This window comes from Daucus carota, chromosome 3 (assembly GCF_001625215.2).
Source record: "Daucus carota subsp. sativus chromosome 3, DH1 v3.0, whole genome shotgun sequence".
In the NCBI taxonomy this organism is placed as follows: domain Eukaryota; kingdom Viridiplantae; phylum Streptophyta; class Magnoliopsida; order Apiales; family Apiaceae; genus Daucus; species Daucus carota.
The window spans coordinates 57412411-57433480 of NC_030383.2; the positions used below are offsets into that span (position 1 = coordinate 57412411).

At 34.4% G+C, this 21070-nt stretch overlaps 3 protein-coding genes and 1 long non-coding RNA gene across 6 annotated transcripts; 2 read left to right on the forward strand and 2 right to left on the reverse strand.

Annotated features, from left to right (window-relative positions):
* The first annotated feature begins 3417 nt into the window (after window positions 1–3417).
* LOC108213026 (probable pectinesterase 53) lies at window positions 3418–6720 on the forward strand. The gene is made up of 5 exons (XM_017384750.2): window positions 3418–3935; window positions 4238–4427; window positions 4577–4783; window positions 5392–5627; window positions 6438–6720. Exons 1-5 carry the CDS (start codon window positions 3565–3567, stop codon window positions 6583–6585), a joined length of 1152 nt encoding a protein of 383 aa, XP_017240239.1. The 5' UTR covers window positions 3418–3564; the 3' UTR covers window positions 6586–6720.
* A 1290-nt stretch (window positions 6721–8010) lies between these two features.
* Window positions 8011–11190, reverse strand: LOC108213081 (uncharacterized). Its single transcript, XR_001805158.2, has 4 exons — window positions 10870–11190; window positions 10103–10450; window positions 9321–9447; window positions 8011–8487 (listed from the first exon to the last, which is right to left on the reverse strand). It is a non-coding gene; the product is annotated as an uncharacterized LOC108213081 (long non-coding RNA).
* A 1161-nt stretch (window positions 11191–12351) lies between these two features.
* Window positions 12352–14404, reverse strand: LOC108213073 (cytochrome B5-like protein). Of its 2 annotated transcripts, none has more exons than XM_017384819.2 (5): window positions 14191–14404; window positions 14037–14074; window positions 13196–13273; window positions 12976–13067; window positions 12352–12603 (listed from the first exon to the last, which is right to left on the reverse strand). In XM_017384819.2, the coding sequence occupies exons 1-5, from the start codon at window positions 14267–14269 to the stop codon at window positions 12537–12539; spliced, it is 354 nt and encodes a 117-aa protein (XP_017240308.1). In that variant the 5' UTR covers window positions 14270–14404; the 3' UTR covers window positions 12352–12536. The 2 variants fall into 2 exon arrangements, with proteins under 2 accessions (XP_017240308.1, XP_017240306.1); XM_017384817.2 differs by having other exon boundaries at window positions 14037–14080; window positions 14191–14375.
* A 720-nt stretch (window positions 14405–15124) lies between these two features.
* Window positions 15125–20760, forward strand: LOC108213008 (uncharacterized protein C3F10.06c). Of its 2 annotated transcripts, none has more exons than XM_017384721.2 (7): window positions 15125–15436; window positions 16090–16247; window positions 17388–18078; window positions 19221–19321; window positions 19448–19556; window positions 19875–19934; window positions 20392–20760. In XM_017384721.2, the coding sequence occupies exons 1-7, from the start codon at window positions 15142–15144 to the stop codon at window positions 20559–20561; spliced, it is 1584 nt and encodes a 527-aa protein (XP_017240210.1). In that variant the 5' UTR covers window positions 15125–15141; the 3' UTR covers window positions 20562–20760. The 2 variants fall into 2 exon arrangements, with proteins under 2 accessions (XP_017240210.1, XP_017240211.1); XM_017384722.2 differs by having other exon boundaries at window positions 15224–15436; window positions 16095–16247.
* Window positions 20761–21070: the final 310 nt, after the last annotated feature.

Below are 21070 nucleotides of genomic sequence, written 5' to 3' on the forward strand. Positions count from 1 at the left end.
AATTAAATGGTAGATGGTGTCTGACAATCGTTTTCTGACAACAAACTTTATGCGATTTTTTATAGCGGAATTATGATAGTATATAATAGTATAGTTATTAAAGGACTCAAATATATTTATTTTTATAATAGTATAGTTTATTCATATTTTTATAAATGAATACAGTTTATTATTTAAAGGTATCATTAATTTTTAAAAATAACTTGACTTATAAATCATATCAAAATTATTTTTAATTTGTAAAAACTAAATTAAAATTTATTTTTTATCTCAAAAATATTTTACATATTAATTTTTTAAGTTATTTTATCTTTTAAAATAACTTGGCATTACGGTTGCTGGCAGGCTTGCAGCAACATCATCTTTTTGCTGAAAAGCGGTTAAAAACTGTTTGGTAAATGTAAAAGTAGTTTTTTCGAATAGTATTTTTCAGATCAAAAGCTGTTTTTAGAAAAAGCAGGTCCTTTGATACGTTGAAAAAAAACTGTTTTCCAGCTTTTGCATGAAGCTATTATAGATTTCAGTATCAAAATTCACCAAAAACATTATTTTTTTATGTTATAACTCAAAATAAGTAAATATCAAAAAAAAATCCAAATAGTTATCTAATTTCTAATAACAATATTTTTTTCACAAACATTTTTTCTGACGGCATGCACTTTTTGACAAACACTCTCAAACAGACTCTTACTAAAGGGCGGAGAATGATTATAAAGAACGGTTTTTCTAGTGTGTGCCTTTGGGCATATGCTAAACACGAAATTGATAAGTTTGAGAGATTTTGATTGACTCTCATATCTTAATAATGATGGACCTCCTGCAAATACACCAACCACACCAATCAAAATCTCTCAAACATATCAAATTCTGCGCTTAGCATGTGCCCATGAGCACACACTAGACAAACCCTATAAAGAATGTGAGGTAAATATGAAATAAAAAATAAAAAATAAAAACAATACTCGGTCCACTTGCAAATAAACCAACCACACCAATCAAAATCTCTCAAACATATCAAATTCCGTACTTAGCATGTGCCCATGAACACACACTAGACAAACTTTATAAAGAATGTGAGGTAAATATGAAATAAAAAATAAAAAAAAACAATACTCTCATGACAGACCCTACTAAGGACGGAGAATTGACCATAAAGAATGTTAGCGGATTGAATTAGATGTTTTGACTAGCTGATTTAAATAAATGTTTTGACTAGTGGATTGAATTAGCGGCTTCTTGTAAAACTGTTTGGTAAATAGTTGTTTGATGAGTTTTTTGTGACATATATCCAAACCGCTAACCCAAAAAGCTCCTCAAACTAGTTTTTTGAAAATTAGCTTTTTGAGCCCAAACCTCTATTTCAATCCGCTAACTACCAAACACTAATATTAGTGGATTGAAATGGTCAAACCTCTAAAACACCCCCAAACCTCTGATTTTATCCCAAACCTCTAACTTTCAAACACTCCCAAAGTATCAAGCTAAATTACTTCTTTTCTTTTTTGGTTATCCTCCAACGCTACGCGACATTGACCATCAGTATCATAATTTTTAAGTAATAATGTTTCGAATATTATCTGCAGAAAAAGTTATCCCAATTCTCACTCAATGTTACATCGTATAACATTATATCATGTAATGTTTATAATCCTAAAAATCTAATGCTATATAATGTGATATTAGGTAAACATTATTTTATGTAACATTTGAAGTTCAAGTTGACGTAACATTACTTTCAGAATGTTAACGTGGTGTTCAGAACCCTATTTTTAGGACGGTTTTTCTATGGTGTGCCCAAAGGCACACACTAAGCACTAAAATTTATAAATTTGGGAGATTTTGATTGGCTTACACTCTTTAATAATGATGGCCCCCCTTGCATTTACAACAACCACACCAATCAAATCCCTTAGCATGTGCCCATGCCACACACTAGACAAACTCTTTTTAGAATATGAGACTATATCAGGTAATGTTTTATCTTTATAACCTAGCGTTATATGATGCAGCGTGTTAAATGTGATATCCTCAACTATATTTTCGGAACATAATATTTAAAGTATTTCAACTCCGATTTATACTAGCTTTTAACCAGTGCGAAGCACGGGCGGGTATACAACTCGTAATTTATTATTTATAATTTAAATTTTAATATTATTTTATTAGTATTTTAGTATTAATGAATTGAATTTTAATTAAATTATATTAACTAACTAATTATATTTTCTCGAAAAATTCAGCTTTTATAATTTATTATCTATTTATAAATATTTTGTTGTTATTAATATGTGGATACTATATTTGTCGTGTAACGGATTAGAGTTAAAAAGAGTTATACGAAGGATCTTGTTTTAAAATATACTCAAAATTGTATATTTATAACTTTATTTTTAATATCATTATAATTTTTTTTGAAATATTATATGATGATGTATTATGATAAGTGTTTTTAGGATATGAAAATGTTTAACAGTGTATGCACATGTTATAGAATTCTTTTTTGAGAGGAAGAGTACCAAATAAAAAAACATAACCGTATCAAAATTTTATACGACTACAAATTATATCATGGTTGGCTCATTAAATTATAGTATAGAGATATACAGAACCCTTTTTCACCAAACAGCCCTTAATCCTACGTGACAGGACTCCCAATCTAGATAATCTCCCGGCATCCTCGAGTAAAAACCTTTATCACTAAGCTGTATCATTACACATCATAACACGTTAGATAATTATATATCTACATTAAAAATAGTTAAATGAGTCTTATGGTTTTATATCAAGGTTTTTAAAAGTGAAATAACGACTCTGCACCATTTTCTTGGTTGTAATAATATGGTTTTTGGTACATGCCTAAATAGAAAATATTAATCTGGGGCCTGTGCCTGTGGTCACTATTCACTAAAATCATGCCACGCTGATTCTCTTGTGAGAGTGAAATATTCCGAAAGGAACTGAAAGTTAAAGCTCTTAATGTTATGAAACAACAAAAGTGTTGTCCATCATTGTCTATGAGCAATACTATATTATCTCTATACTTTTTACGCAAACTGAGAAGCACTCACGGACTTCAACAACAACATATGTGATAATATGTTCTGCATCTATAACCAACTAACTAACAAACATGCATTTACATTAATCAAATTCCGTCAGTTTCCTCGAGATTTCAGGAGAGTTGGTCATCTAACATGGTATTTCCGAAACTCCAGTATTTTTATGAAGTTTTGGAGTACACATTCTCTTATAACAAAAAGTGCATTCTTTTGGCTGGCTGGCTGTAATTAGTCTATGCGGCCTACATTTGTTGCCTGTGAATGTCTCTCTCTAAGCTGGCCCAGAGAGAGAACCACCCGTGACCTATTTTTCTCTCCATTGCGTTTTTCTTTATTTCAGCACCACTTTTCACCAAGCACTACATGAAACTCAAAGACACATACTATTATATATGTACATGTATTTAAGCAAATCATTCCAATTTCAATTTACTTTCAACAAGTGTAGACCATAGGATTTCTGTGTTCTGCTCTCTCTTGCTCTCATTCTGTCACACTAATATACATGTCTAGTTTAGTACACATTTCATGTACTGTCATTCTTGTTTTTCTTCTGCTAGTTGTTGATGTAAGCCTCACAGAATGCCACACCAAGGGACTCAGGCCCAGGAGATTCTCCAGGGGGAAGCAATTAGCAGCTAATATGACACAAACCCAATACTCAGAACAACAATTCTTGAAATGGGTCAAGTTTGTTGGCACTCTTAAGCATTCTGTTTTTGCTTCAGCCAATAATAAGCTCTTCCCTTCATTCACTCTCACTGTTGATAGAAATCCGGCTACCGGAGATTTTACGTCGATTCAAGAGGCCATTGATTCCCTCCCTTTTATTAATCTTGTCAGAGTTGTGATCAAGGTTCATGCAGGAGTTTACACGTAAGATTGATCACTTTCATTGTCTGTACTCTGCGTGTGTGTACATTTCGAGTCATCGTAGATATTTTGGAAATAATGCTTAATTCTCAAGTTTTGATCTTCAAGGAGTAGTTTCATTTTAGAGGTCAATGTCACAAAGGGAACTTGTTTTGTTTTTGTTTGAATGGTCTTATTATTTTCTGCAAGTGCTTTAAGTTACAGAGTTGTTTGTAGATTGTCTTTTTGCTTGTATTATTAGATAAGTTGGTATTTTATGTTTTTGAAAATGCATGTGAACCGAGATTTACATGTGATGTTTTCAGGGAAAAGGTTAATATCCCTCCACTAAAATCATTTATAACTATACAAGGAGCAGGAGCAGATAAAACAATAGTGCAATGGGGAGATACGGCTAAAACACTTGGGCCAAGAGGGCAGCCTCTAGGGACATTTGCCTCTGCTAGCTTTGCTGTCAATTCCCCTTATTTTATAGCCAAGAACATCACATTCAAAGTAAGTTTCTTCGGCCTCCTTCTATTTATTCGATTCACTTAAGTTACATATGGTGCATTGTACATTATTGAAACCTTATATGACAAATTGATCATCTACTTAACAGAGTCTTTGCATTTCTTTTCGAATTAATGTATTGTTTAATGCAGAACACAACGCCAGTGCCTGCGCAAGGATCTATGGGAGTACAAGCAGTAGCATTTAGAATATCAGCAGATACTGCAGCATTTGTGGGCTGTAAATTCTTGGGGGCTCAGGACACGTTGTATGATCATTTGGGCAGGCATTATTACAAAGACTGCTACATTGAAGGCTCCGTCGACTTCATCTTTGGCAATGGTCTCTCTCTATTTGAGGTTAGAATTTGTTATCATTACCTTTTCGGAAAACATATGAGGTTTTCTTAAGAGACCCCTTACCCCTAATTCCGCGTACATGTCTCCATCAAAACTTGAACTCTCAGAGCCTCCTGCTAGAGGGAGAGGGTGTGTGTCAGAGCACTGACCCTTTGGTTATTGTAATTATATTGACTTGTACTCAAATTATTGATGGACCAAAACAATGTCCTCATATTTCACCCTGTTTAGTTGTTAGCAGTTGAAATGCTGCACAAAAGAATCAGTTTCTCTACCTAAAGCTAGAATCTTAGCTCAAGCTGTGGGGACTTGTGCAATGTTATCTGTAGAACTTTTTAGTTAGTGATCCTAACATTTGGGCAGTCCATTATAAGTGGACCTACCACCCATATAACTTCACCTATAAAAATTTAATTCACCTTGTTTCCAAGCTAAAGAAAAAATTGTTACCAACGTCCAAACCATTTATCTATTGTCAAAAGATTGAAGACAGTATATTTAGACTATAGTTATTCACACAATATACACAATAAAGAAGAAGAATTTGCATGTGTTGTGTATAATTCTACACGTACGATAAGATGAATGTGATGGATATGTGTGTGTAGGGATGTCATGTGCACGCGGTAGCACCAAAGTTGGGGGCACTAACAGCACAAGGTCGGGGAAGCCTATTGGAAGACACAGGCTTTTCATTCCTTAAATGCAAGGTGACCGGCTCTGGGGCATTGTACCTAGGGAGAGCTTGGGGTCCTTTCTCTAGAGTTGTTTTCGCCTACACTTATATGGACAACATTATCATTCCTAAAGGCTGGTATAACTGGGGTGATCCTGCCCGAGAGATGTATGTATATGCACCTCCTTTACCTCTAATTTCAGGCATTTTCATTTACTACATTTTTTTTGGTCGTTCATGTATCTTCCAGTGCATTAGATATTAAGTACACGGACATGTGGAACTGGAGAGAAGATTATTAATAAACTCTAGGCCTTATCAAGCACTAAAAGTTTGGCACCGCTGATTTCTGATGTCTATTAAACACTTATACGATGCTTGCATCCATATCAGTGTTTACTTATACTTGCAAGTCTATAATGTGGAAACTATAGCCTCATTTTTCTAGACACAATCATTGCTTCATTTTTTTGGGTACATATATCGCCCACCACCAATGCACGCCCTCATTCACTGATTAACCAATATCTTAACGACCCACTCAATAATGTATGGTGGGGAATTTAGAGAGCTTGCCAATAAAAAAGGGATACCTTTTTTAGAGTAGGCAGGGCGGTGCCTTCGGAACACCATGCTTACTTAAGCCTGCTTCTGGGGTACATTCTCTGACCTTTTTGCTGAGTGCATTCATATTATATGCAAACCAGACTCTATCTTAATGCAATAACAAAAGTAGCTACTAACTATGTTTAATCATTTCATTTGTCATGACATATGCCTCTTAGTTTTTAATTAGTAATGTTATGATTATGTTTTTGTTAATCAGTTAAATTTATGTCATTTGTATGTCTAATCCTTTCGGAGCTTACAGCCTATTGATTTACGCTATCTGTGCACATTCAGTGATCGGAGTTACTTTCGAGTTGAACAGAGATAATAAAATTTAGTTCTGAGTGCGGTTGATTTGGATCATTGCAGGACAGTGTATTATGGGCAATACAAGTGCAGTGGACCAGGGGCTAATTTTGCAGGAAGAGTGTCATGGTCCAGAGAACTTAGTGATGAGGAAGCTAAGCCTTTTATTTCACTTAGCTTCATTGATGGCTCTGAATGGATCAGAATCTAATTATAATCATCCATACTAAATGATTTATTCTCTTCTGATGTAATTATTACAAATTCTGATGACTGAAAAGAAGTCTAATAATTAACAACATATCACATATGATATAGCTGAGCAACAGAGGTGTTTCCACTTAAAGAGCAACATTATGTTCTTACCTTTTGGTGAGGAGAGACAAGTCTCTCTAATAATGATGCACCAAGTAACAAGTCTGAAGTTTTGTGTAATTCATTAAGGTCCTTTCGTCACATTCCCATTGTACAGGCTTTGAGATGCACCATCGCCAGTGTAATTTTGTGACATTGCTATTGTACAGGCTTTGAGATGCACCGTCACTAGTGTAATTTTGTCGTCCTACGAAGTTGAAGAAATGAAGGGGTGTCAATGTCCAACACGATCAGAAACCTGACTCGGTAACCAAAACAATTTAAATAGAGAAAATCGAATATGATAGTGATACAGAGTCACTTGCACAATTCGATTACCCCAAACATGACCTGATATGGCCTATTAATCAGAATCTATTGTTTCTTGGTTCATGCTCTAGTATTTTTCTCCCTTGTGATGCTACTTCGAAGTCTAATAAACCCGTTTCCATTATTTGAATCTAAACATTAAACTATATTACAAATAAAAATATAATACATGCAATTATAATATTTTAAATTTGCAACTAGGGCAGATAATATTGTAATTTCAGTTATTCAACATATTTTTTCCCCCAAACCTATCCAAACAAGTCTTTTGATTGAACATTTTGCTGTTTTGATTCGATTTGATCCGATCCGACCCCAAGAGGTTGTGGGTTTTTTCCCCCGATTGGGGCCTTACCTTCACCACCCGTGTGGATAGTTTACAAGATTCACATTGCAGCAGCACTATGGTTTTAGTCCAAGGGCTATCCGCTGGAGGAACAGCCTTATCAACTGGTGACTGGTGAGGTCACTACTTACTTTTAGGTACTTTGTACCTCTGTTACTATCAAATAGAGCTGTAAGCGAACCGAACTCGAACGAACTCGGACGAACTCTTATCGAACTCGAACAAAATCTTAACGAACCGAACAATGTTCGATAATTTTATCGGACAAAATTTTCTGTCCGAACTCGGTTCGGTAACGAACCGAACCGAACACGAACTGTTCGCGAACATGTCGAACCGAACCGAACATGAACCGAACACGAACTGTTCGCGAACAATGTATATTTTTAAATAATATTATATATTATATTTACATATAACTAGCATAATAGCCCGTGCAAGGCACGGGCATTTCTAGATTTGAGCTTTCAAACATAAAAATTGGCCTAAATTTTTTTACAGTATTTATGCTTGTAAAATAATTGAATGCATAAATATTTTTTTAAATATCTGTCATTTGTTGTAATCCATGCAAAATTGCATGTAAATTGCAGTATAACATACTACTCTAACAATGTAAAATTGCATGTAAATTGCAGCATAGGATGTAATATAGGTTGTCGCCTGCAGTTGTTGAAGGAGATCATTGTACATGTGTCGGTTTTTTTTTACAAAAAATATGTGGATTACAAAGTAGGATTTAATTTGCATCATTTTTCAGTAGTCTCCGTCTTTGAGCTAAAGCTGAGGGTAGAGACCATGGTACACTTTCCTTCCTTGATTCCATTAAATTCATGAAAGATTTGGCAGGCAACCCTGAAAGCATCATCGACCTTTCCTCTAACTGCCGAGAGCCTTTCGCTTGACTGCTAGTATCGGCCCTACGAAGTCTCCACTTGATCTAATATTACCTCCAGATACCAAACTGATTGTAGCGCTTGTAAGATTTAAGCCGCGTAAAAATTGACTAAGCTAAAACAAATGACTTTTCCCCTCAGCAACAACTCCTCTCAATTCTTTTCAAAACCAGCTATGACAAAAACACTACCACAGAGACACAAATGACTTTAGTAGGTTCAAATAAGTAGGAAAAAAAATATTCTAACAACAATTAATGTGAAGTGCAATAAATAACAAAAAATAATATACGGGAAATTGATAGACTTTTAAAACTCCAAGATGAGTAATAGGTGTACACTAAATCCTGACGGGACATTTTTATTTTTGTGTCCACTGTCACCACATCACAAAAGAATATATAATATAATTTAATTCCTTATCCTCCTTAGAAAATCTTGTATTCACACAACGAAAGTACCTAATCTTGAATTACAGCAGCTTGAGTAGATAGATGAAAATTCTTTCATGTATAATTAGGTACCTGCCCCAGTAAAAATTATAGGCCAAATAAAGAGTAAATAATATTCTTTGGTGTCACTGTATTGAAGTTATAAAGGATTTTTCACACCCTAAATATTATGTGCACCTGGGTCGTGCTAAATGAATAAATTTATATTTTCGATAAATATACTTCTGTAATTTTTTAAAGTTCAATCTTATGCTCTAGTATTATAATTCCAGGAGAAGCATAAATATGCATCACCCATAATAACACATCCAAAAAAAAAAGAAAAAAAATTTCTACATCCCACATAATTAAATTATGTAAATCTTGGCCCTACCGAATAGAATAGGATAGTCATCATCTTAAGGCTAATGGGATTAAAACATATCAAAATCTTCGGATTAATCATTTTGCTCCAATGTAGTGCACAAAACATTAAAAGAGCCGATAGTCAAAAGTTGAATTCTTTTGAACACAGACATTACACAATCTTCCTAAAAACATCTTTACACGTGCAAAACAGAATACTTACTATTGTAGTTCAAAAGCTTATCTGTGAGGTTAACATGATGAGGTTAACATGTGCCATTAACTACTTCGTCAACAGATGTGGCATAGAAGATCCAGAGCACTGAAGTAAGGGAGCTCACTCTTCATCCCTAGATAAACAAAAAACATTTAGTTAATATAAAGTGAAAGTACAACTTAAACTTCAAATCGCACATTACACCTCAAAATGCAAAATGCTATAACAAATATTATCATAACATCTCTTATTTCATTGGATGGGAAATTTATACATGTCTAATATAATATTATGACATGACCAAAAGCATAACCATCTAAGGATACTCTACTACAATGTATAAGCAAATTATATTGAGACAAGCAAAAAGAAGACTAATAAACTAACTACATCTAGCAACCCACTATAATTTGTAAATTTAGCTTTGTAAAGGAAAGAAAATCTTGAAATATGAAACTACAAGCCTGTACAATCAAGCACTTCAGATTCTAATAAACATTCTTGTTCCAGAATCATTAACCGTGGAATCTTTTAATACAGTCACAATATTATCTTGGTATAACCTTAGTGCAGTCATAATATAATACCGAAACAACTTTGATACAGGGAAGAATTGCTTCTTTGTTGAATACTCACTGCACAAATCGTAATTCTGTAACTAAAGGACATATATAGAAAAAAATATGAATCGAATGTTGAATGTATCACATTATAATATAGCTGATACAAGGTTATAATGTGTATATCTTCGGTCAAATTCCCACACTTAATAAATTCAATTTGCTTACAGCGAGTGAATCAGAAGTACTCAAGGCTAAAACTCCGTATCATGCACAACACAACACTTTTATGATCTTCGACTAATCTGCATGCCAAAGGAAGAAATGGATGATTAGTATCAACATTCGATAATGTCAAAACCTTTTTAATAGGTTAGTGGTCATGAATTAGTGGTGGTGCAACATCCTGCAATGGTGTCACTGCCTGAACATGCTATTCTGGAACAGAGAAGTGTAGGCATCCATTAAACCAGCATATTTTATTCTCTCTCCCGACCTCAATATTCTTAGCTCGATACTTCGCTATTTTCCAATAAAGATTCTGAGCTCTTTATGCATCAACATATCATGTTCTCGCTGCGTCAAAAGCACAAGCATATAGCTTTTAACAGGTTGTCAAGGCAGAGTGAGAAATGGATGAGAGACATCAACATTAGACAAAGACATCACACAAAGTGAGGGCCTTTGCAATTGTCCCCTCATCAAAACCCTAATTAGCAACATCATGATATCTCAATCTCCTTATAACTAATCTAGCAAGAATCTCGTAGTACCTTACTAATAAATCTCAGCCCTAACAACACACTCATAAACACCATATCAGTCACGCAAAATCAAAAGAAGAGAAACAATAAAACACAACCTTGATACCTACACAGATTTTAACTTTCTAAAGACCAAAAGCTTAACCGAACACCAGATTCTAGCAGCACAACACATGAATTACAACATATAAAATAGCTAATGGCACATATGACAAGATCAAATCAAAATACCTATATAACTCTGGCCGGCCGTCAAAGATATCTCTTCCACTGGCCCGCGAAACACACGACACGTCTACAAAAGCTTTATCCCTTGAACCTCTTTATCCTCATCACTATGAAATTCGAGCCCTTTCTCCGCAACCCAAAATCCACAACATACACAACCCCCTAAAATCCAACCTAAACAACTGAATCTGAATTAAAATCACCCCACCTGAAGTATTCTATCCCAATTCCCAACACTCAGTCAAGGGATTCCTCGCAACTGCTGCCGTTTTATTTTAATGAAGCACAAGAGACGTTTTCTCGTCGATAAAGAGTGATGGCAGTGCTGTAATTTCAGGCCTGGGAAGGGTTTTTATGTACTTTCACATGTATTTTTTTGGCAAACTTTGCCCCTGGTTCTGCTTTTATATATAAAGAGTAGATATTATAAATATTTTATTTATTGTCGAACGAACACGAGCTTCTCGAACTCGAACCGAACACGAGCTTAACGAACCGAACACGAACCGATCATCCTAAAAGTTCGGTTCGGTTCGTTAAGCTTATCGGACAGAAAGTGATGTTCGAACTCGTGTTCGATAAGCTTACCGGACGAGCTTACCGAACTCGAACACGAACCGAACCGAACGAACTTACCGAACAGTTCGGTTCGTTTACAGCTCTGCTATCAAAGAACAGGATAATAATGCATTTCTAACTAGATAAAGAAAGGTTAGAATATTCTTGTGTATCTAAATTAGTAGATTTTGTTTTTCCAGGGTTGTCCCTAGTAGATAAAGAATGGGAAGACACACAAGTCCATGCGATTTGTGTATTAGTATTTCATTTCATATGGTTTTCTTGCTATACCAATTTGGCCTTGGTTAGTATTGTTTGGTAACCACTCTTCATTGTTTAGACAGAGCTAAAGGCTCAGAGATACTAAAATTATAGTGGGAGTTGCTTAGAGTTTATTTTTGCTCTCAAAACAAGTAAGAGCTTGATTTGGCAGATTGATAGAATGAGCAAGAAGGAACAGAAGTTCACAGACTTGAGTGGTAAATCTCTACATAGTAGGAGAGGAAAAAAATAAGATTTCGGTTCTATTCTCTTTGTCAAGATGTATGATTCGCTGGAAGCAACCCAGAAAACCTGAGTAGGAGTGTGCATATCAACAGAACTTGTGATATTTGCCTTCTGGATTCGATTGTGCAAGATACCAGGTGATTAACTGTTTCCACGAGCTGTCGACTGCTATTCCTTTGCCACCATGAATCGAGGACAACCGAAACCTTCAACTCAAAGTAGCTGTAGTAACTCTTCGACCATAAGTTGTTGGTTAGCTTACCTTATCCTAGGTTTATAGGTTCCAGGATCTTGGTTAATTTCTAGTTTTCTACAAGGCCTGGTTATTTGTAAACTGTATTTCAAATCTTTGATACACCACCGAAGAAATCTAAAATCTTGTACTTATCTCCAGTTCATCTTTGCCAACAGTGGACAGCGTATGCTCAATTCAATTCTTTGTGATGAAAAATGTATGTAACAATACTGAATAATGATGTTATACAACTTTGTCAACTACGATACAAAACTGTTACATGACAGGACTGTGATTACTAATGACATAATGGAACAGGATAGATGATAGATCACTTCTGCAATTACAAAGAAACAAGGAATATGCTATATCACGTCTGCAAATCTCCAATGTAGAAGTCCTCAATCATGTCGAAGACTCTTGTTGCATGTTGTGGCCTGCCAGTGCAAAATAATGGCAGTACATTGGTTTAAAGAAAATGTAGGACAAGATCAACTGGAACTTTTTTCTTTTTTTTTTGTCAGGAAATAAACTGGAACTTTGAACCAATTGGCAATTAAATTTGAATATACAAGTCCAGAAAGGCGTATAGCGATATTTACTTAATACGACTTTTATTCAATTCCTACTCTCCCCGCAGTGATCTAGTAAATACCTCTCTGGGAAGGAAATGCTTTGATATATACTCTGCCAGAACTAGGCAGGTTTGTAATATATAAATTGTCAAGAGTCGGACATTGTTAAGGGAATATACCTTACTTAAAAAAGGAAGTGTTAAAAGAAGGAGACCAACTAGATGAAGCGCTTACCCATAAAATCCTTCTGTAGAATCATCACCAGCATGTGCTAAAATGGCATCACCCCCTGGGTGTTCTTCTACATATGATGTGACATCATAAATCTACAATTGTTTGAATAGGAAATTTGAATCAGTGAACTCAAAAGTTTTTGTTCAAGTACAATAAAAGTCCTTAATTAGCATGTATCTCGGAATTGTATGAAAATAGCCGGGTTAATCAAATATACAACCTTTTGTTTGATGATGATCCAACAATCTGTCCTCTTGTCATGCGAAGAAACTTCAGCTTTGGTGTATGCTTTAGGTGCCTAAAATAAAATCAAACACAAGGGGACATACGGAATTAATGTATTTTTTCGCAATACAAAGACACAAATATCAACACCGAGTAGTTCACCGTTCTAAGTACATCTTAAGTCCGGGCCCATTGCTAATCAATTGTATAGTAAAAAAACTAGAACAAGCATAATCCCCTGTAATATAACTTCAACAATAACTGTACCCCCAACAGCCAAGCCACCACCTCAGAAGATTGTGGTACTCTAATTTTAGGCATTATCAACAATTCTTATATTCATCAAGCTAACTTTGATCACTATTGTTGGTTTAGTAGTCGTTTTTCGACCAAGGACTAGAATGAATGAGACTAGTAACAAGGTTTCTAATAACTACTGCACCGAAAGAAACCGAACCGAAGAATGGCGTCTGGTTAGGTTTTCGCTTTTATGTCTAGAACAGTCATTTTGGTTGCAGTTGTGGTTTTAACCTAAAACCACCATGCTAATCCCCGCCCCAAAATTATGCTACATCTGTGCAAATCGTGGAATTGTGAAACAAATGTGAAGACAGTTCACACAACGATAACACTAATTCCAAATCACTCTACTCTGCGATTTATCCGACAAGTGACAACTGACAAGTAACGAACATCTACACTAGTTACACATGGTCCAAAATCGAAATCATAATGACAAAAAACAACTTCAATTGTACACTAAACAGATCAAATGCAATATTAAGCAAACTCCAATAAACTAAAATTTTACTAATCCTCTTGAGTAAACCAAGTACCTTGACAATATTATCCATCTTAACTGCTTTACTCTGGCCTGCATCTCCACAAGTACAAGCCCACACAATTTGATAAATTCGCACAAACACATCGTAATAAATAGAAAAAAGGAATTTGTGAATACAAGAAAATTAAATCACACATATTATTTACCAGATTTAAACAGCCTGGGGACTAAAATAAGGAAAGCTAACAAGAAGCCCAAAATCAATGTAAGTATAATTATCTCCATATCTCCACTTTCAGCTCACTCTGCCGTCCCGGTGGCCGGAGTATCGCCGGCGAATAATCAGGAGTTGAACAGATCAGTGAGAGTGTAGATACTATAGAAGGGAGGGTGTATTATAAACAAAAGATTTAATTACACTTTGTAACTGCTAGGTTTGCTCGGAACGCAGTTTAATACCTAAACTTTAAAATATTGCAATATGCATCCTACACTTAACATTTCCGTGCAAGTTGTAACCCTTAGTCACTATTCAGTCCAAATCTGTCGTTAACTTTAACTGTTTGAGAGATAACAGTGTGTATATTAGTTTTATAACAGCTACTTTATTATATTTTGAAATTATTTCCGAACACACTCAACGATGTAAAAAAAATTAAAATAATTTTTAAAATATGTATCTAGATTTAGAATCTGAAAAATTTATTTATTTTTACATAAACGATATAATTTATTTTAAAATTTTAAAATAAATACATATTTTAAAAATTATTTTAATTTTTTTAAATCGTTGTGTATGTTCAGAAATAATTTCAAAATATAATACATAAATTTTGAGGGGTCACAGGAGGTAAGGTAGCTGTTAGAAACTAATTTACACGTTGTTACCTCTCAAACTGTTAAGGTTAACGACATATTTGAACGGGATAGTGACTAGAGGTTACAATTTGCACGATGCATATTAACACATTTTAAAATTCAGGTACTAAACTGCAAATTACAAAATATAATTAACTCTAAACAAAAATCTGTTGTGGCTGCTAACATGGGCCGCCACGTATATACTTAGACTAAGCCCGGTTATTAAATGGGCCATCTTAACTTAAACAAGCCCAACAATTTTACAATATATTCTGTTATTCTGTTACATCCCTGAAATGATGAACACAATGGGAGATGAGAGAATTTTGAGCATATACAAAGCTTCGAGAAGTATAAAGAAGAGAGAGAACAGTCTCTACAACGCCTTGTGTTCCATCTTTGATGACTCCGTGTTTGTCGCCGAGATCGCTCAGTTATGGCCGGAGTTGCCGTTAGTAGCGAATCTCCGGTGTGGATTGTGGTACTCTAAGCGTTTTCATCACAATTGTTATTTCAAGTCTACTGATGGACACACCAATAACTTGTCGTTCAATACTTCTCGCCTTAATCTTCATCTTGCGCTTCTCGCAGGTATTTTTTTATATATAGGCTCGCACTCGAAAACGTGGCGAGAATAATTTTTCTAAGTTTAGAATAATTATTCGGTGAGTGCGAGCCTATATATGTAAATTTAGAGTTCGTTTTATTATATTAGAAGGTATATATATTTAATGAGTATGTTATGTAGTTGAATGTAGTGGATGAATTGTGATTTTATGAATCTGTTTTGGTTGGTACTTGATTATTACTCTCAGAACTTTAAAAAGAAGGAACTCTCCTGTATGATTGAATGCTTATGTCGGAGAAATGTTGAATTGTGTGTAGTCATATTATGGCGTATTGGCGGCGCTTGTCCTTCTATGAAGATCTGTGTTTTAAAACATCGTTCATATATTGAGCTTATGAAACAATGTTAATATTGGATTTGACCGAAGTAGATTATATAATTTAGGCTACTTTCTAACCACATAATTCATGTATTTTACTGCAATAGTATTAATTTAAGATATTTACATTAATATTAAAATTCCAAAATTTGCCACTTCTCTGGAAAAGATTAAAAATTGAATCTTTCATAGTATGTGTCATGTAAAAATGATCTTTTAAAATTTTTATTTCCAATTAATAATTTATAAGTTTGAGTTTTTTTATGACTTCGCATATTGGTCTGGTCGTATGGATAGGGCAGAAGGGAGGGTGTATTATTGTCGATTCTACTCGAAAAGGGAAACGCTTTCCAGACAGTATGTCCAAGACCATACCAATCTGGGCCTGTGTGATGAACCGAGCAATATCAAATCATAAAAACAGAATGCGTGGATCTGTTTCAGTGGTGGAGGGGGTAATTTATTATATTATTCGTGTTCTATATTATTACTACATCCTCTAGTTATTCTGATATGATTGGATGCAAATGGGTACAAGTTCTCACATAATTTTGTTGTATATGTTTAAGCCTTTGATATTTTTTACGCGTATAATACAATTTTGAAGGCAAATGGGGGATGAACTAGGTATATGACTTCACATAAAATTCTCAAACAGAGAACAAATGACACAAGTTATAATCTGAATCACAAGAGGTATTCTCAAAATATTATAGAACTAAATTAATCTTTTCTAATCAAAAACAAGTCCTAAAAGATAGAATTTCCTCATATCAATCTAAAAATTATCTGCTACGGAAAATATATATTCTAGAGTCTTTTGAAAAATCAGTTTCCAAAGCCTTCTATATTGCTCCTAAGTTGTTTTTGGGGTTCCTTGCGGTTATCCCTGCATCAATCTAATGAACTGCTGCTCTGTTGGAGTGACTTTGTTAGTGTCAAAAGCTACAATCCGAAGTGTATAAGGTGTTGTAATATGATCTTTAGATTTGGACTCATTTTAAGGTGTTGTATTCTACAAGGCTTTTTGCATTGTAAAGTTTTATGCAACAAGACTGCCCAAAAAGTTTTTTGGTTTGGTCTCCTAATCTTAATATGAGAAAATGTATTAAAGCTCATCATCACTAGATATTAACTCTGATACATATAGGATTGTGATCATATGCAAACATTCTTCGCCTACAAACCTGTAAAATTCACTTATAATGACATGAGATGCATTAAAGTGTAGTAGTATTCTTTGAAAATAAAATTTATTCTTAAAAATTATATTAGCAAATCTAAAATTTATTAATTATGTAAACATTGTGTTTTCACTAATAAAAAAAATTATTGTAAAAATTGATATTAACTATGTTCCTGGTTTCAAATGAATTTAGCAACAATTTTTGGTCCATCCCTTGTCGATATTAGTGAATTCTGGACAATCACCTTTCATCAGTTACAAAAATCTTGGACAATCGCTAAGTACTACTATGTTATTGCATTCAGCACTTTTTTTTAGGTGTAGTATGTATACAGTTTCCTGTTTTAATTGGGGAACAATGTTAATTATTTCTGAACATATTCCAATTAATTTTCACATATGTCTTCAGACTACAAACAATCATAAAGAAAATACTGAACAAGACCTTCTTAGTTGGGATTGTTCGTTGCATCTTCCTCTATGGGTTCCTCCAGCGGAGAGGATGGCAATTGAGAATCATTTAGAAGAATGGACAAAGCAGTTAGAGACCAGTGGAGCTGATATCACACCTCTTTTATCAATACTAAAGAAACCTTTACGACCTTTGTGGATTTCCCAGAAGTCTGTTATCTGGTTAAATGAAGTTCCTGATCACGAATCTTGGGATTTCACACCTTTAATACTTGTTTCAGCATCCTCCTCTAATGGCTATTTACAACAAAGAACTGCTTCAGAGTTTAGCTGGAATTATATACCAGGAGCTGGAGATGATGAGGAAAGTTGGGCAAGGGGTTTATCACCTACCCTTTTCTGGAATAATGCCATAGAACTTATTAGCTCGGGGCCTGATCAATGTAACCAGAAGGTAGCTGATATTGTTGAAAAAGATAGAGTTTATCGAGCACAAAGGGGACATAATGCTCCTCAAATCTCTATCAAGTCTTTAAAGTCTTTTGGAAACATAGACAATTCCCATTCCGAAGAAATTTTACTCGATTTAAAGAGTACGGACACTAGAAGTGGTGAAAACTTGTCCCGTGATGATAGTAAAGTTTGTTGGCTAGGTTCTTCTAATATTGCAGTATGCTCAACACAACTCGGTAAGTGAATTCCTCTCCTCTTTATGGTTTACTTTTTTAAAAATTAGTATCACTTAATTAATATAAGAAGAAGCATAAGTAACAACCTAGTGCCTGTAACAAGCAATAACTGAAACATGTTTTGAGTGATGTCATGAAGTACAGTTGCACAAGAAAAAACATATGCTTTTAAAACAGATGAGGTGGTTTTAGGAGAAAGGTGGTCCTCTTGAAACAGGTCTAAGTGACATCCCAAGTGTGACTTCGTTGTGACCTTTTTTGTCACCTTACCTTGACTTGCGTTCGAAATTTCAATACTTATACTTGTCTATTGAAAAAAGTGCAGACATAAAACTAATGGGCCTGATTTCATTTTCTCGGTCCACTGCACTCTTGCCAACAGATATTTTTGTAGTAAGTTTATCTGTTAGCAAGAGCTCGAGGCTTGACTTTTAAATGCATATAAGCATATTGTTTAAGATAAATGATCCGGTTAAGTTGTCCTCTCAGCAATTTAAAGTTTTAGGAGAGTTTGTACTCTTACATGTGGCATCAGAGCCAATAGTTTTTTGATCCTCTTTTTTTCTTTTCTTTCTACCTCTATTTTCGTTCCTCCACCACATCATTGCCAGGTATTTTCTATTTTATAAGAGAATGGTGTCATGTGTATCTCATGGCAGTACACATCAGCTTCTTTGGTATGCTTTTCCCCTGTCCACAATTTCGGTAAACTATGGTAGAACAGAATGGTAAAAGCTATTCTTGATGCATCTTCAATTTAAAATGTACATCCTCGTAAAGGCCCAGTATTTCACTCACTGTATTATTTGTTAAGACTTGAGAGGTGATATTTATGATGTTTGAGAAAAGGTCGTGGTGCTATACAAGATTTAATAAGTACGGTTATAAGTATGATGATTATGGAATACTAAAGGATGAAAATAGTGCTGATTTTTTTGCTTGGAAGTCCAGTAATTCGACAATATGCTCTTGATTAACCAATTTAAGTTATAACACATAGCATTTGTGAATAATATTTCCGATTCCCAATGAATTGTTTCCTTTAGCTATAAGGCCCTTAATTCTATTGCTTTATAAGCAAATTTATATTTTGTCATATTATCTTCCCCTCATTTTACTCAGTCTAGTGTACTACTTTGCAGCTGTAAATGCTTTTGATGTCGACAGTATTTTGAACTGCGACCAGGAAGCTTTCTCTGCCTGCCTTAAGGATCAGGAGGCTTGTATGCATCTTCCAATTGTGGTGTGTATATGAAAGATTGTTTTTTTAGTGATTTCCGCAACCAAATTATTCATTTTTTTTTAATTCTTACTGGTCTTAAACTACGTCCTTATAAGTAATAGTTGTTTATGTTATTTTACCTTGTAGAATTCAAAATTTGACAGATTTTCTTTGTTAAGAAATCTTCCGTCTGCGGTTAGCTTTGCCAACTCACAGCTGGAGAAAGGAAAGAAACTTCTAGTTTGCTGTAATACAGGTAAGCATTATGTTTCATTAAGTATTACAAGTGAATTTGGTTTAAAAGCCCAAATTAAATTTGTTATAGTTCTTGCAAATACTCTGAGGTTCAATGCCTTGCTAATCTTTTCTTATTACTTTGTCTATATATTATACTTAAGAAACGTCTCCATAGTCCACACTCCTCACCCTATCAGTCATTATTTATGGTCAGGATAGCTGGTCGACTTTCAAAGCATTCTTTTCATAATAATAGGTGGTCTGTAAGACTGTAAGAAATGGTTCTAGGTAACTGGAATTTTAATTCGCAAGTGATAATGACTATTTTCTGTTTCAGGAGAAGATATCAGTATATGCGTCTGCTTGGCAATCTTGACCTCATTATTTACGGTAGAAGGTAAATATAATTCAATATTTGAGAAATGATCAGCCCTTGCACACTCAGCACCTTGTACACTGCTTGAAGTTTAACAGGCAAAAAGCCTATTTATTGGCCAAATAACTTTTAAGTGTACTCTGTGGTTCACAAGTTCTCTTTTTCTCCTTTAGATAAAAGTAATAAAGTTGTTCTTTTTAAGTTAATTTACTTTCTTAAGAGGGACAATTTTTGAGATGGAACTCGTCACAATGCTTAAATTTTCTTAAGAATAATTATGACAACTACATGTCTATAAGACTATAACTTCAACGAATTAAACATACAGTACTGGTCTTTTATCAACATTCATCTCATCTTCTTGCAAGTACCAAGCTGAAAAGTGGTTGTCTCGTCAGAGCTCTATGTTTTGAATTAATGTTTATCTTGTTTTTATTGAAGATTGTGTGATCTGATAGAGCTTCCCTAATGTTTTTAGGCTGTTTTGATGACGGGAAATCATTTAGAGAGACATGTATAACAAAATTGGAGATGCGACAACGACTAATATATATTTGTAAGTTTGCAGTCAATGCCCGTCCATCTAGAGGAAATCTAAAGCAAGTATTCAGTTTTCTCAACCGAGAAAGTAATAGCTGTGTTTCTTGATAGACAATATGTATTTAAGCTGAGGAATAGAAATCAGAAATACCTCCATGGTTTTTGCTTGCCAGACCATCAAGGATCCGTTGTACTTTAGTGTTTTTTTGTTTTGTTTTAAGAAGTCTATGCACAATAAAAATTCGCCATTTTATGTATCATGAAAGTTGTAATGTTATGTCATAGTTTCTGGAGTATATTGTTCTCATATTCTTGTTTAATCACAATTTGCAATGCTCAAAAGCAGCGCAAATTTTTCTGTCTTCAACATTTTTAGTATGTTTTAGAGAATGTAGAAATAATGTTCCATTGTAGACAAGTATAGAAGAATCGGTCTCACTTAATCTACAAGGGACGCCATGAGGTAGTGTACAATATTACACCCAGGTTGTTTAAGTCTCGCTATTCGCTAAAGAACAGAAACCCAGGTTGATTAGAGATGATGATTGATAAACTATGTTACTCCGACTCTTCTGTTTAGATTTTATGTCACAGATCTGCAGATATGCTACGACATC

Coding starts and splice junctions, on each gene's coding strand:
- LOC108213073 (XM_017384817.2), bottom strand. CDS start 14,269: ATGGAGATAATTATACTTACATTGATTTTGGGCTTCTTGTTAGCTTTC. Junction 13,274..14,036: donor AGATGGATAATATTGTCAAG/GTACTTGGTTTA, acceptor ATTTTATTTTAG/GCACCTAAAGCATACACCAA. Junction 13,068..13,195: donor GGATCATCATCAAACAAAAG/GTTGTATATTTG, acceptor AAACAATTGTAG/ATTTATGATGTCACATCATA.
- LOC108213026 (XM_017384750.2), top strand. CDS start 3,565: ATGTCTAGTTTAGTACACATTTCATGTACTGTCATTCTTGTTTTTCTT. Junction 3,936..4,237: donor GTTCATGCAGGAGTTTACAC/GTAAGATTGATC, acceptor TGATGTTTTCAG/GGAAAAGGTTAATATCCCTC. Junction 4,428..4,576: donor CCAAGAACATCACATTCAAA/GTAAGTTTCTTC, acceptor TGTTTAATGCAG/AACACAACGCCAGTGCCTGC.
- LOC108213008 (XM_017384721.2), top strand. CDS start 15,142: ATGATGAACACAATGGGAGATGAGAGAATTTTGAGCATATACAAAGCT. Junction 15,437..16,089: donor TCATCTTGCGCTTCTCGCAG/GTATTTTTTTAT, acceptor TCGTATGGATAG/GGCAGAAGGGAGGGTGTATT. Junction 18,079..19,220: donor AGTATGCTCAACACAACTCG/GTAAGTGAATTC, acceptor ACTACTTTGCAG/CTGTAAATGCTTTTGATGTC.